The sequence below is a fragment of the Aricia agestis genome, chromosome 8 (genome assembly GCF_905147365.1).
Source record: "Aricia agestis chromosome 8, ilAriAges1.1, whole genome shotgun sequence".
Lineage (NCBI taxonomy): Eukaryota > Metazoa > Arthropoda > Insecta > Lepidoptera > Lycaenidae > Aricia > Aricia agestis.
The window spans coordinates 3,761,362-3,774,611 of NC_056413.1; the positions used below are offsets into that span (position 1 = coordinate 3,761,362).

General features: G+C 36.7%; 1 protein-coding gene across 1 annotated transcript; it reads right to left on the minus strand.

Annotated features, from left to right (window-relative positions):
- Positions 1-34: 34 nt before the first annotated feature.
- On the minus strand, positions 35-8,418 carry LOC121729492 (gustatory receptor for sugar taste 64a-like). Its single transcript, XM_042118014.1, has 9 exons — positions 8,410-8,418; positions 7,748-7,934; positions 6,283-6,489; positions 5,745-5,849; positions 5,407-5,591; positions 4,937-5,106; positions 4,408-4,573; positions 1,093-1,182; positions 35-88 (listed from the first exon to the last, which is right to left on the minus strand). Exons 1-9 carry the CDS (start codon positions 8,416-8,418, stop codon positions 35-37), a joined length of 1,173 nt encoding a protein of 390 aa, XP_041973948.1.
- Between the last annotated feature and the right edge of the window lie 4,832 nt (positions 8,419-13,250).

Here is a 13,250-nt window from a genome sequence, read left to right on the forward strand (position 1 = left end):
ACGGTAAAATAAAAGATTGAAGGGAAGTATTATTTTATTGGTCGTACTGAATAAGCATTAGTTCATATTTCACTATGGCGGCTGCTACCTAGAACAATATAAATTCAAATTAAAAAAAAAACAATATTAGATAAATAAAGTCAGGAATCAGAATTCAAAATACTGAAGCGATCAAAGCTGGAATTTTAAATAACATAATATTATAAAGTAAAAAATCCTCAAGTACTTGGTGGGCTGATGAAGATTAATTATTTCTAAGGGTGGGTTGCACCAGAGGCGTAGTTATAGTTAAGGTTAAGGTTGTAGTCAAATATGGCGTCCACTTTACTAGGGTTTTCAGTTTATTTTAAGTTAAAGTAACTTGGTGCAACCCTAAGAACACTCTCGTTCCAATAGGGATGTTGACAAGGCCAAAGATTAGCAGCTAACAAAGTTCTCCCGTGATGCCTACAGGCTACGAATTACAATCTACTCTACGGTGACGTCAGAATAGATTAGCGGTTTGTATGGAGCATTTCGGGCAGGTCTATTTTACGAGATTTTTTAATTGTTCCATCTTGAAAGTTTTTTAGCTAACACAGTAATTCATTCACCGATGTTTGAATTTCGGAAAGGTCCCGAATGATTACCATCAAGAAAAAAAAATAGTCATAATGCCTAAGTCATGCTCATACTCATGCTCATGCTCATGCTCATGCTCATGCTCATGCTCATGCTCATGCTCATGCTCATGCTCATGCTCATGCTCATGCTCATGCTCATGCTCATGCTCATGCTCATGCTCACGCTGATGTTCATGCTCATGTTCATGCTAAATGGACCTTGCCGAAATTCAAACATCGGTGAATGAATCACTGTGTTAGCTAAAAAACCTTCAAGATGGAACAATTAAAAAATCTCGTAAAAAAGACCTGCCCGAAATGCTCCATACAAACTGCTACCCGATTCTGATTTCTGAGGTCACCGTAGAGTATACATAGAGCATGAACATGAATACGAATACAGGCTGCTTTCAATAAAAAAAAATCTCTTAAATACTAATGTGCGACGAACAGCACACGTAGCGATTTCGATACGGATTTCGGGTACTACCTCTAGTAACATCTGTCGGTCCAGGTAGAAGAAGCCTTTCCCACTCAGAGCCACCTCGTCGTGGATGAGCTGCTGCTTCAGCCTTTTTATCTGAAATTAATTAGTTAATAGTTACTTAGCTTTTATATATTTTAACAAAACATGTAAAGTTGTATTGTTAAAGAATTACATTATCTTTTTTAGGATTCCGATATCTTTGGGTACAAAGGGTAAAAACGGGACCCTATTACTAAGACTTCGATGTCTCGACGGTCCCTACGTATGTAAAAAATTTTTGCTATTTTGGTCATGTCCAAAATAGCAAAAATTTTTTATTGCATCATGCACTTCCATATAATGAGACGCATATTCCTACATTATTATTTTTTTTCTATCACAAGTAATTCCAAAGATAAAAAAACGTAAATGACGACAAGTTGGGAGTTTTATTAGATTTCACTGAGGTAGATAAGGACATCTATACCTACCGTCTTGTACCGCGTTGGAAATTACGCACCGTCCCGCGACATGTCGTACATGTCCGTTTCTACCTCTAAGGTAGAGAATTATTTGTAGACTTGTTATCATTTACGTTCAGTTATTATAAGATTTTTGTTTGTTTTCAGTGAGACTAGTGCCACACATTCAATCAAATTTTAACCAATATGCATATTTAAGTGTTATAAATAATCAGTGACGTGAAATAATGGCTGCAACGGAGGTTTGATTAAAGCTCAAAATAAGATTGTGTATATCTGTTGCCGCTATAACAACAAATACTAAAAACAAAATAAATTAAATATTTAAGGGGGGCTCCTATACAACAAACATGATTTTTTTTTGCTATTTTTTGCTCGATATCAATAACGGCCACACATAGGTACTTGAAATATTCACGAAATACTCAGTTGTATTTGTTCTTTAATAATTAATAATAAAATTAAAAAAAAATAATAATTAAGGGGGACGTTAATCTTGTAACCTAAAAATGTGAAAATATTGACTTTGACCATGAATTTTGGCATTCATGTCATGGTCCCCCCTGCTTTTGTCCCTACCTTAGTCGAAAAATTTAAGGTATATTTTAAAAAAGGTACAAAACTTACACCAACTTAATAAAAGGAAACGCAGGTAAAAACCTATTTCATGTTATTTAAATTTAATTTATAATTTTCCACTTGGCTTCATTTGGGTTGTGTGTAAAATGTGTAATATTTGGTTAACCCTTGCCGCTGCACATGACATGCGGTCGGCCGTTGAAAATTATACCACAGTATAAATATATACAGTATATGATATCAATAAAAGACTAGATATGTGTAGTGTGTACGCATACATTAGCGTGATTTTAAAGAACATAAAGTTTGGTTTCGTCGATTATAATATGGCCATACCGACCACACAACCACTGGTTGTGTGGTCGGTGTATGGCCATAAAGAAATATGAGCCTTCAGCCTAGATCTACACGTTCGTAATTTGTATTGTAACTCGGCAAACGTTATTTTGAAGATGTGAACATAATAATACATAGACACATAGCGGGAAGGGTTTATGGTTTACCTTATGTAATGATTTGTAACGTTGTGTTTTTTCTATCATGGGTAAAAGTGAACAACACGACACTCGCCGATTAAGGGAGATCGCAGACGGCACACTTTTTGTGTGATCGAGTCTGCGGCGCACATACAATCTGCATGGCCGCGCCATGCCGACTGTATGTGCGCCGCAGACTCGATCACACAAAAAGTGTGCCGTCTTCCTAAGGGTAAAAATACTGAGTGATGAGCTACTTTTATTTACAAGGTCACGCCTAAGTTACTCTACTGTATGATATATTTTGTACTGTAATAATGTTGTGGTCAGATTAAAAGAGGCCAATAATAGTAATTATTATTAACATGTATATTTGAACAGTTAACTTTGCTCACTTTTAAGCCTTTAATTTAGTTAATTGTATTCAGTTAAATAGATTTTAATTAATTTCACATGTGGAATTTCGTGGTGTCACCGCTGGTGTGACTAAATTAATTGGTGTGATACTTCGAGTCACTTGGGACATTTATTTTGATAGTTTTATCCCAAAATACAAATTTCAGTGCAACAAAGTTACAGGCAACAAAAGTTGCAAGCTATATGTCATTTCTAATATTTCTATGACGACAAGCAAGAAGAGGCCTAGTAATCTCACTGCTCAGATAATCCCTTCGTAAGCATATTACCTCATAGATGGGTCTTTCCTGCCGTAATAACCTTCATAAGATTCTTATTGAGTTGATTTCAAGGCTTTTATGATCAAAAATATTATGTCATGGTGAGCTAAAAAAGTTTAGTTGTTTCTTGTCAGACAATAACATTTTAACAAGTTAAAAAAACAAAAAAAAAGATCCAAGCATTGGATGGGTATGTAAAAAGTCCTGCGCATGATGTCTTACCAGTCGTGTAGGTTATCCATCTTACTTACTAGAGACAGTGATAATATGTCTGCACACTCTTGGATCTATAACATTAATTCTGCTGGCCTTGTTTAAATGAAAAGGGACCGTCACCAAAACCGGCATTAGCCATTACCTCAAATCTCTAATATCAAAGAGATTGAGCGCTGCAAACGGCAAATAAAACTCTACTGGGTTAAGGCACACAACGATATACACGGTAATGAACGTGCAGACACACTTGCAAAAGACGGAGCCCTAAACAGCGAACTAACACCTATATATGACCGATTCCCAATATCATATGCAAGAAATACTATCAGGGCCGCCACAATCGAGACCTGGCAGGCAAGATACACACAATCTGTCACAGGGAGGTACACCATTTCTATAATCCCGACTCTCACTAGAGCATATAAGATCTTACGATCAGAAGCTACTTCCAACATAAGAACTCAAATATATACAGGCCATGGCGGTGTAAAGAGCTATCTTCATCGATTCAAAATAACAGATAACCCTTTTTGCTCTTGCGATGAAGAAACGCCACAAACAATAATCCACATACTCACAGAATGTCAACGATTTGCCAAGAAACGATTTGACTGTGAACAAAGACTTGGCCTAGAAATAAGTCAAGAAAACATTAGACATATAATTCTAGACATTGATAAAATGAGAAGATTATTCATGGAGTACGCTGAGGGGGTATATAGAGCAATAGCGAAAGAAAATGGCTCCAGGTTGTAAGAAAAAAAAGGAAAAAAAAAAAAAAAGGCACTAAACTGTATAAAAATATATATAAGAGAAATAATAGAAGAATATAAAGTAAAAATGGTGCTGCAATTTTATAGCAGCAGGAACCAGAATTACATAAATAAATAATAAAAAAAAAGCCATTACCTCAACATTATAAGCGCTGCACGGACAGCGGCTGATTGCTGTCAGCGCGCGTTTGGAGTGCAGGTTGACGTCGGCAGCCGACAGCACGACGCCGCCCGCCCGCAGCAGCAGCCAGCCCAAAGATGCGAAGTAGTATACTGTATCGGTTACTGATGTGTGTGATATTCTGGAGAAACAAGATCCTACTGACTCGTATAAGTCAAGAAAATCGGTATTCTTATGTGTGAACGAACTATTTAAAGTATATTTTGCTGGTACATTCAAAACACAAAATTTTCGGTCTTCACTAGCAAAATATAGTTTCTTAGGCCAGCTTTTCTCGCCAGTTCTAATACCCTTTGGCCATAGGGCCAAAGGGTATTAGAACTGATAAGCCAAGAAATAGAATTCTGAAAATAATAGTTGCATTCCGAAATACATTTTTATATTTTAGTATATGCATAGAGCCTTAGCAATTTAAGATGCTTTCAAGCTTTTAGCATTTGGACTAAATTTTTTCATGATAATTTAATCTTCTTAAAAATCTTACCTTATACCCAAAAACAGTTGCAGGCAAATAAAGAACAGATTGTTCAGGTTACAGAGCAGAATCAGGGAGCCAATCTCGGTGTCCACTCTCCGCACCAACGCCGCCTGCTGCACGTAGCCTTCCCTGATCTTCCGCCAGACGCGCAGCCGATTGCTGACGTCTATAGCACCCTGGACAGAAGTACAGGAAAAAGTTATGCTTTGAGACTTTGTAGAGATAATCGCCAAAACCGGCATTATGTGTTTGAGTCAGTGTAGCGGCTCTTGTGATCGATGTTAAGAAGTCAAAAACAGTTGGCCAATTCTTTCTTGTTTGTTTAATTGGTATTATCTCCTGCCACAAATTTTCAGAAACCAGCCATTTGTATATTTTCTTCTTGACCGTTTTGGTTCTCTGCATTATGCACATGCAGTGATGGGCGTATTTGCCCATCATTACACTTGCTGTATCGCCAGGATGACCCATATGACCTTGATTCGTTCTTTTCCCATCCTCTCCTCCCGCACGGCACCAGCCACAGCAGCATTGAGTCGTCTGTAGCGGGACGCCAGACCCACACTCAGCAAAATCACTACCAGATCCTGGAAGTTCCAGAGGATCGTCGCGTACTTGCTGAGAATAAAGATCGGGATCGCCAACCACAGGTTGTATTCGTCTGGAAAAAGGTATATTCTTTATCATCATTTTAGAGGTGTTAAGTCAATTAAATTTATTGTTTAACTATACTGCCTGCCATGCACGCTACGGTCTATCGGAGAGGTATTTTGCACCGGTTGCATGCGCATATCCTGAATGTGATTAAACTCACAGTTTTGAAGCAGGAACCCGTGTGAGGAGAGTATGTATCGCTGGAAGTATTCTCCAGGTGGTATGTTGAAACCAGTCGCAGACATCATGGATAGGACATGCTCCACTGAAAGATGCAGGCAGTAAGTATTTTAAGAGTTTTTGAAAATAAAAATTATACACACCCGAAACAAGCAAAACCAAATTAGTTACTTATTGCCTTCCTGGCATAGTAGTTGGGGAGGGGAAGAGGGGATTTCGGGACAAGCTCGAGCGTGTCAGATTAAGCTTGTATAGGCTTCCGACATGTGTCTAGTTATCATGGTATAGAAATCAGATTTCTCACATGGTGGGTTAAATTTTTTTTCTCCTCCTAAATGGCGCCTCCCACCGATTAGTTATAGCAAGGACCGTCGACTTCTCCGGAATAGAGGCTTTGCTTTTTAAATATAAGCTGACTTAGCACCTCATAAGATTATAACAATATTCGCTATAATATTGAGTTGATATTAAAACGACTTCAACTTCAACTCCAATCAAGCCAACCAAGTATATCTCACCAACAGCACAAACGCCAATGAAGCTCGCGATCCAAATGACTTTCCTCCGTATATGCTCGTTTGGTGGTAGGTACGGGCCCCTGGTCTCAGTGTATAGCCAGTACACTGATAGAGTACGCCACTTGTAAGCCATTTGCCATGACAGACATAAAGAAAGGAGGGCGTTGCCATAGAATACCGTACCGGAGAGACGGGCTATGAAACCGCCTGAAACATTCAGAGTTATTAAATCCACAAATTAATATCAGAGAAGTTTATTTATAGGCAGACGAGCTTTTGCCCGCAGCTTCGCTCGCGTTAAGAAGTATTATTATATACAAACTTTCATCCCCTATTTTAACCCCTTGGGGTTGGAATTTATCAAAATCCTTTCTTAGCGAATGCCTACGTCATAACATCTACCTGCATGCCAAATTTCAGCCCAATCCGTCCAGTGGTTTGGGCTGTGCGTTGATAGATCACTATGTCAATCAGTCAGTCACTTTTGAGTTTTATATATTATATAGAAGATGGTAGGATGGATGGATGGCGATTGGCGAGTAGCAGGAGATCGGTCATCTTGGCGTTCATTGAGAGAAGCGTATGTCCAGCAGTGGACGGCTATAGGCTGATATGATGAGACGGTGGATTCGTAGTAATTTGGATGGGCTTTGTTAAGGCGAGGATAAACCCCAATTTGTTATTCCGTGACTCCCGGTTTACCTAGTTCCAATATGTAAACGAAGTGTTAAAAAATATGAGATATAAAGCACAATATTCAAAATACCTTAAACCAAAGGGGGGGGGGACACATTTTACCACTTTGGAAGAGTCTCTCTCGCAAACTATTCAGGTTAGAAAAAATATATATAAAAAACTTCAATATGATTTTTGAAGATCTATCCATAGATACCCCACACGCATAGGTTAGATGAAAAACATATTTTTTTTGTTGTAATAGGTTTACCATTTATGACGTGTAAAAAAACTACTTGTTAGATTTCGTTCAAACCAATTTTCGTTGGTAGTTTTTATAGGAATGTACATTATATTTTTTTTGACTTATCATGCCCCTTATATACTTTAGAAATTAGAGGGGGGGGGGGGACACATTTTACCACTTTGGAAGAGTCCCTCTCGCAAACTATTCAGGTTAGAAACAAATGATATTAGAAACCTCAATATAATTTTTTAAGACCTATCGATAGACGCATAGCTTAGATGAAAAAAAACTTTTTTTTTGTTTCAGTTGTATCAATGGGGACCCCTTAAATTTTTAATAATTTTTCCATTTTTATATAAAAATCTTAATGCGGTTCACACACTACATCTATTTACCAAGTTTCAAAGGTATAGCTCTTAAAGTGGCTGTGACATACGGACGGACAGACAGACAGACAGACATGACGAATCTATAAGGGTTCCGTTTTTTGCCATTTGGCTACGGAACCCTAAAAAATAAGTTTTTTTTTTGTATTTTACTTACGACCTCCTGAGGTGTTCCTAGCTACTCCAGTGAGAAGCCGCACCAGTTTCCGTATAGAACCAGCTTCTAATGCTATAAGCATTGATAGTAGCACCAGGCTGTAGAACAGCGCCAAGCGACCGCCGTAAGTTGGTACGCCGAACCAACGAGCCAGTGTGAAAATCGATGTCATGGTTGCAAGAAATTGCTGAAATTAACGTTATATTAGAATTATGTAAATTCTATTATTGCATGTAGAATCTACCAGTAACGTACCATAGCTACCGATATTGGAAAATTCTTGCTTTACGATTTAAATGTTGTGCTTGGCCTATATATTTATTATTTTGTATATAATTTTATGCAGATTAAATTATAAGATGGTATTGTAAAAACTTACATCAGGAGTGCGGTTATTATGCGACAGAGTCCAGTTGTCTCTTTTTTCTGTTGTCCTGTTTTTCATTAGGGTGTTTATATCAGTGCTGATAAAATACCGGAATCCAAGTATGATGGAGTCTACCATCAAAGTACCTTAAATGTAACTTAATAAATATGTTTTCGTCACCACTACACTATACACAAAGTTCGAAACATAAACTTAAAGAAGTAGGTATAACAGTAAATAGTACATATACAGTATAAATATTCAAAACACTTTGATGGTTAACCACTACAATTACCTGGTACATAATTGTACAGTGTACACAGCTATCACTTTACTATCACTATTTATTTTACAACGTTTAGAACTTTCGAAAGCTTTCATTTAACTTACTACTTGTTGCCCGCGGCTTCGACAACAAGGCTATATAATATTTTAAACTAACACAATTTACACAAACGCATTATAGTGTAGGAAATGAACCGATTCTTTGTATGGAAACAACCGAATACAGAGCCCACAGAAATAGATCTTGATATATTATGTCTGTGACAGAGCCTCTTCTCTTGTTCGAAGAAGATTAAAAACCTCTGATGGTCTTGCGCAGTCAATTTAAAAAAAAAACGGCTTGTAAAAATCTTCATAATATTTTGATTGCATTAAGTAATTAATATTCGTCTCTGACTACGGCAGTTAGTTTGATTATAAACTTGAAAAAGAATAGGTACTTAGGTAAATCGATATTACACATAGGTGCATAAAATAATGTGAAATATAGTATTAAGTCTATCGAACAACTGAGTCTAGAATCGATTTTGTTTGATCGTATCACAATAATAATTATTGTTTTGCGCGAACCAGCACGCGAATTTCTAGGTATATGTGGTGATTTATAAAACTAGGTAATCCTGTGACTTTGAATTCACTTTTGTTTTGTTTTTCATAAGAAAGTAACCTACAAAGTTTATACAGTACTGATTTTAATTAAATATGCCTCCATTATTTTGCTTTACTTTTTTAATTATTTCAGGTACCGTACTATTCTTTCAGAAGAAAGATTTTTCATACTAATATCATATTATTATTTTTTAACAAAAAATTAAAACCGACTTCCAAGGTAAAAACAAAAGTTCTTAAACAATTTAAAAATAATAAAATGGTCGCTGTTAAGCATTAGTGTCCTAACCCACAATTTTTTTGTTGTTAAATTTTGAATGCAGTCTTGTTCTAAATCATCTACAGAACATAACTGCATTCATAACTCAATACGTAATTTTTGTGTGGGATAGTACACGAATGCTTAACAGCGTCCAAATAATTCTTATTCCTTGTTATAGTGCCGTTTTCAGACTTCGCCTAAACCTCAACTATTTCTGTACTCAATCTTCGTACTTTTGAAGTCGCTACCAGCCCGGAAAAGTTCTGAGATCCTTGACATAGAACTTACGCTAAGGTAAGCTGGTACCGACTTCAAAAGCATGAAGATTGAGTACAGAAATAGTTGAGGTTTAGGCGAAGTCTGAAGACGGCATTATAATAAGGAATAATAATTATTTGATTCTTTTTAGATTGTTTAAGAATATTACTTTTGTTTTTACCTTGGAAGTCGGTTTTAATTTTTTGTTAAAAAATACTAATTTTACCCTTTTTAGTTACCTATGAGACCACAAGGCTATATTACTTATAGCTTGTTGTCTTAGAGTTTTACATATTATTACTAGCGGTCGCCTGCGGCTCCGCCTGCGTAGATGTCGGTTACGGCTGCAAAAAGCCCACCCAGGAAAGACTCGGTCAGCAAAATTATTCCCAGGTCAATTCACAGACTCCAACACTGACATCGACGACGCGGACGCAGTCATTATCCGAAGGGATGCATATAGTGCACACTGCACAGATTGTCTTCCTCCCGCACGCGCACCCCCGCTTGGTGACGCCCACTATCGTTATATTTTAATTTCGCCATAATTTCAAAATTAAACGTCCAATTTTAATCATTCAAAGACCAAATGTTATCTACATAAACTGTACTTAGTGATGAAATAATTTATTTTTATAAGGATTCATAGCATAAGTAAAATAAACGTATTTAAATGTAGTCCAAAAAAAAATCAAGATTTTTAAATAAAAAATGGTTATTGTGCCTCACTCGACATAGATAAGTATAGTGTTAGCCTATGTTCAGCAGAAATATTGTAGAATTCATTGGCTTTTGCTTGGAGTAGTTTAAATACAGCCAAAATCCTCGAACTTGTATCTATAAGGATTCAAAAGTTCTGTTGGGTACCTTCAGAACCAGGGTACATCCTGGTGCAAAATCTTACTTTTTGGTATATACTACCAAAAAGTGAGATTTTGCCTGAAACACTTCAGAAAAAATCGAAATCACTATATTATGTTTCCATATACATTTTGAGAAGTTCCCTCGATTACTCATGGATCCCATCATCAGGTCAAACCCTTTACAACACAAAAATATTTTTTTAAATCGGACCACAAACGGCTGAGTAATCGTTGAACATACATAAAAAAAATACATACAGCCGAACGTATTACCTCCTCCTTTTTGGAAGTCGGTCAAAAATAAAGAAATCTATTGAGATACTGACGTCTATAGAATATAGGTATTAAAGATAATCTTGGCTCTCCTTTTATACAAGGTATAACAAAACCAAGTGATAATACTTTAGGGTGTGTACGTGTTCCTTGTAGAGAGTTCACTGTGAAAGTAGCAGCGCTGAAAGACCAAAAAATTTTTTCACTTTTGTATGGTGAAACTCGTGACGCTGGGGCGCTTGTCCATACAAGAGTGAAAAAAAATTGCTCTTTCAGCGCTGCTATTTTCACAGTGAACCTTTACAAGAAACACGTACCTGTATTTCATATTGTGGGATTACTATTATGCGTTTTTCTGAATTAACTCAGAATATATTTTAGTTCTAAATAGTGTTAAGATGAAAATTTTAAGCATCGGAACAATCAGAAAAATAGGAACAACACACAAAATATTACGGTATCGCGTTGCATATTTACAAATGAATATTCAAAACTGAACTTTATTTACTACACAAGAACACATTTTTTTTTTGATTTGCCACCCTCGGTGTTCTGCCCATTCCTATTTTGGACCACTTCTTTAAAAATGCATCGCATCACTAATTCCTTACGATGCAACGTAAAATACATCGCATCACTTCCTCACGATGCAACTTAACTGACCTTTGTACGAACAGGATCACAATATTCACTATTTACTCAATACAAATGTTACAACAATACAAACAAAATAAATAAGGCTAACATTGTAGGTGCAACAGTGATGTATTTTGGACTTTATTTCTATCAGAATTAGGTCGAAATGTAAGTTTTTAGCATATTATGTTCTAGAATTTTGCCTCACATTTACATATTGTTATAATATTCTAGTTCATTTGGCTCAAATTCGTCCAACTAAAGCTTTGAAACCACGGATTTATTTATTTATTTATTTGGAATTTGTTGAGTGAACCTTATGTTTTGGTGTAAAGGTTATTTTAGAGGTTAGAATCAGTATGTATATGTGGGCGTTAATGAATAAATAAACGAATATTCCAAACGGAGTTGAAACATAGATAAAGCAAAACTAAAACTTCGAGATGCTATAATATTGTGGACATACCCTTACTAATAAATAAAATATTAAGGCAGTGTATAATAAATAGTCTTTTTCAAAATGCCAGACAGACTTTACAAAATTCGCTGTAAATATATTTTTATTAGTAAGGAAATTAAAATTACTACGTAGGTACGAGGTAAGTATACTTAATCTTTTTTAAATAAAATAGCTAGAAATATCAATAATAAGAATTAAGAACAATAATTTTAATTTATTAGGTTCGGGCTTTGACTCTAGACTTAATTATATTCAAAATAAGATTTCAAATAAAAAGGCACGAATAATTAGTATCGTATTACTTTAATTTATAATTCATTGTTCTTATGCATCTCTATCATTAATGAATAATTTTAAACTTGATTTAAGACTGAGCTCATCTTTTCGAGATTCATCGTTAAAGGGCACAGCGCACATATCAAATTGGATCGTCTCAGCGTCAACCAAAAGGTCACAGCACACATATAAACTCGGAAAATGATCGCTCGGCACCGTATCGCCTCGAGCCGTTCAATATTGTTTGTTTCATACAAACAATATTGAACGGCTCGAGGCTTCTACTGCAACGCACACTAAGCGGAACCGTAACGTAATCCCCTCGCCTCGGAACAGGCTCCGAACCGGGATGCGAAGCGTGGTCAACTAGCAGTCCCCCCTCTTACGGCTCGTCGTCCACCCGCTTACGGCTCGTCGTCCTCCTGCTTACGGCACGTCGTCCTCCCGCTTATGACTCGTCGTCCCTGTGCTTACGTCTCTCCGTACTCAAGCCTACGTTGCTTCGTCCACCCTTGCCCCTTTCCCCTTCCCCGAGCCGTGAGCGAGGCGTCGCCTAGCCGTAGCCAAGTTGACGTGCAGTCGCAGAGTTCTTTATTATATGTATATAGCAGTACTGATACGCTTTAGGTTGTAGGTTGACGCCTGGTTGACGGCGAGGCGAAAGGCGATACAATGACGATCCCTTTCCGAGTTGATATGTGTGCTTTGACCTAGGTGGCTTTCCTATCCTCGCGGCAAGCGACCGCAACCGACAAAAATTCAAATAACATGTTATTCTGTGGTGGTGTAGAGCAAAATAGCAGAAAAAGCGAGTCGCTGGCTGACGTTTAAAGCTAAACAGTTTTCGATACAGGGCTAAAGGATGACAACGAGCCCTAAAAATAGCCGTAATCGAGAGGACTCCGAGCCTTAAGGCGCTCTCCTAAGGGGATGCCATAATTGGTTTTTAAATGGTTTTTAGAGCATTATAACTCATAATATTATTGTAAAAATACAGCAATAATATTCAGCAGTATATGAACATTCCTTTCCACGTTATTTATTTCCTATTTTTGTTTGTTATACTGACGATATAAGCTTCCAAAGTAATACCAAATTATTAAAATTCAATAACACTTTCTGCATGTCCCTAGTGTTTACAAATTACTTTTATTTGGAACACACATAAATAAAAAAAATATAAAGTACATAGTCCACGTTTCAGTTTTTTAGGT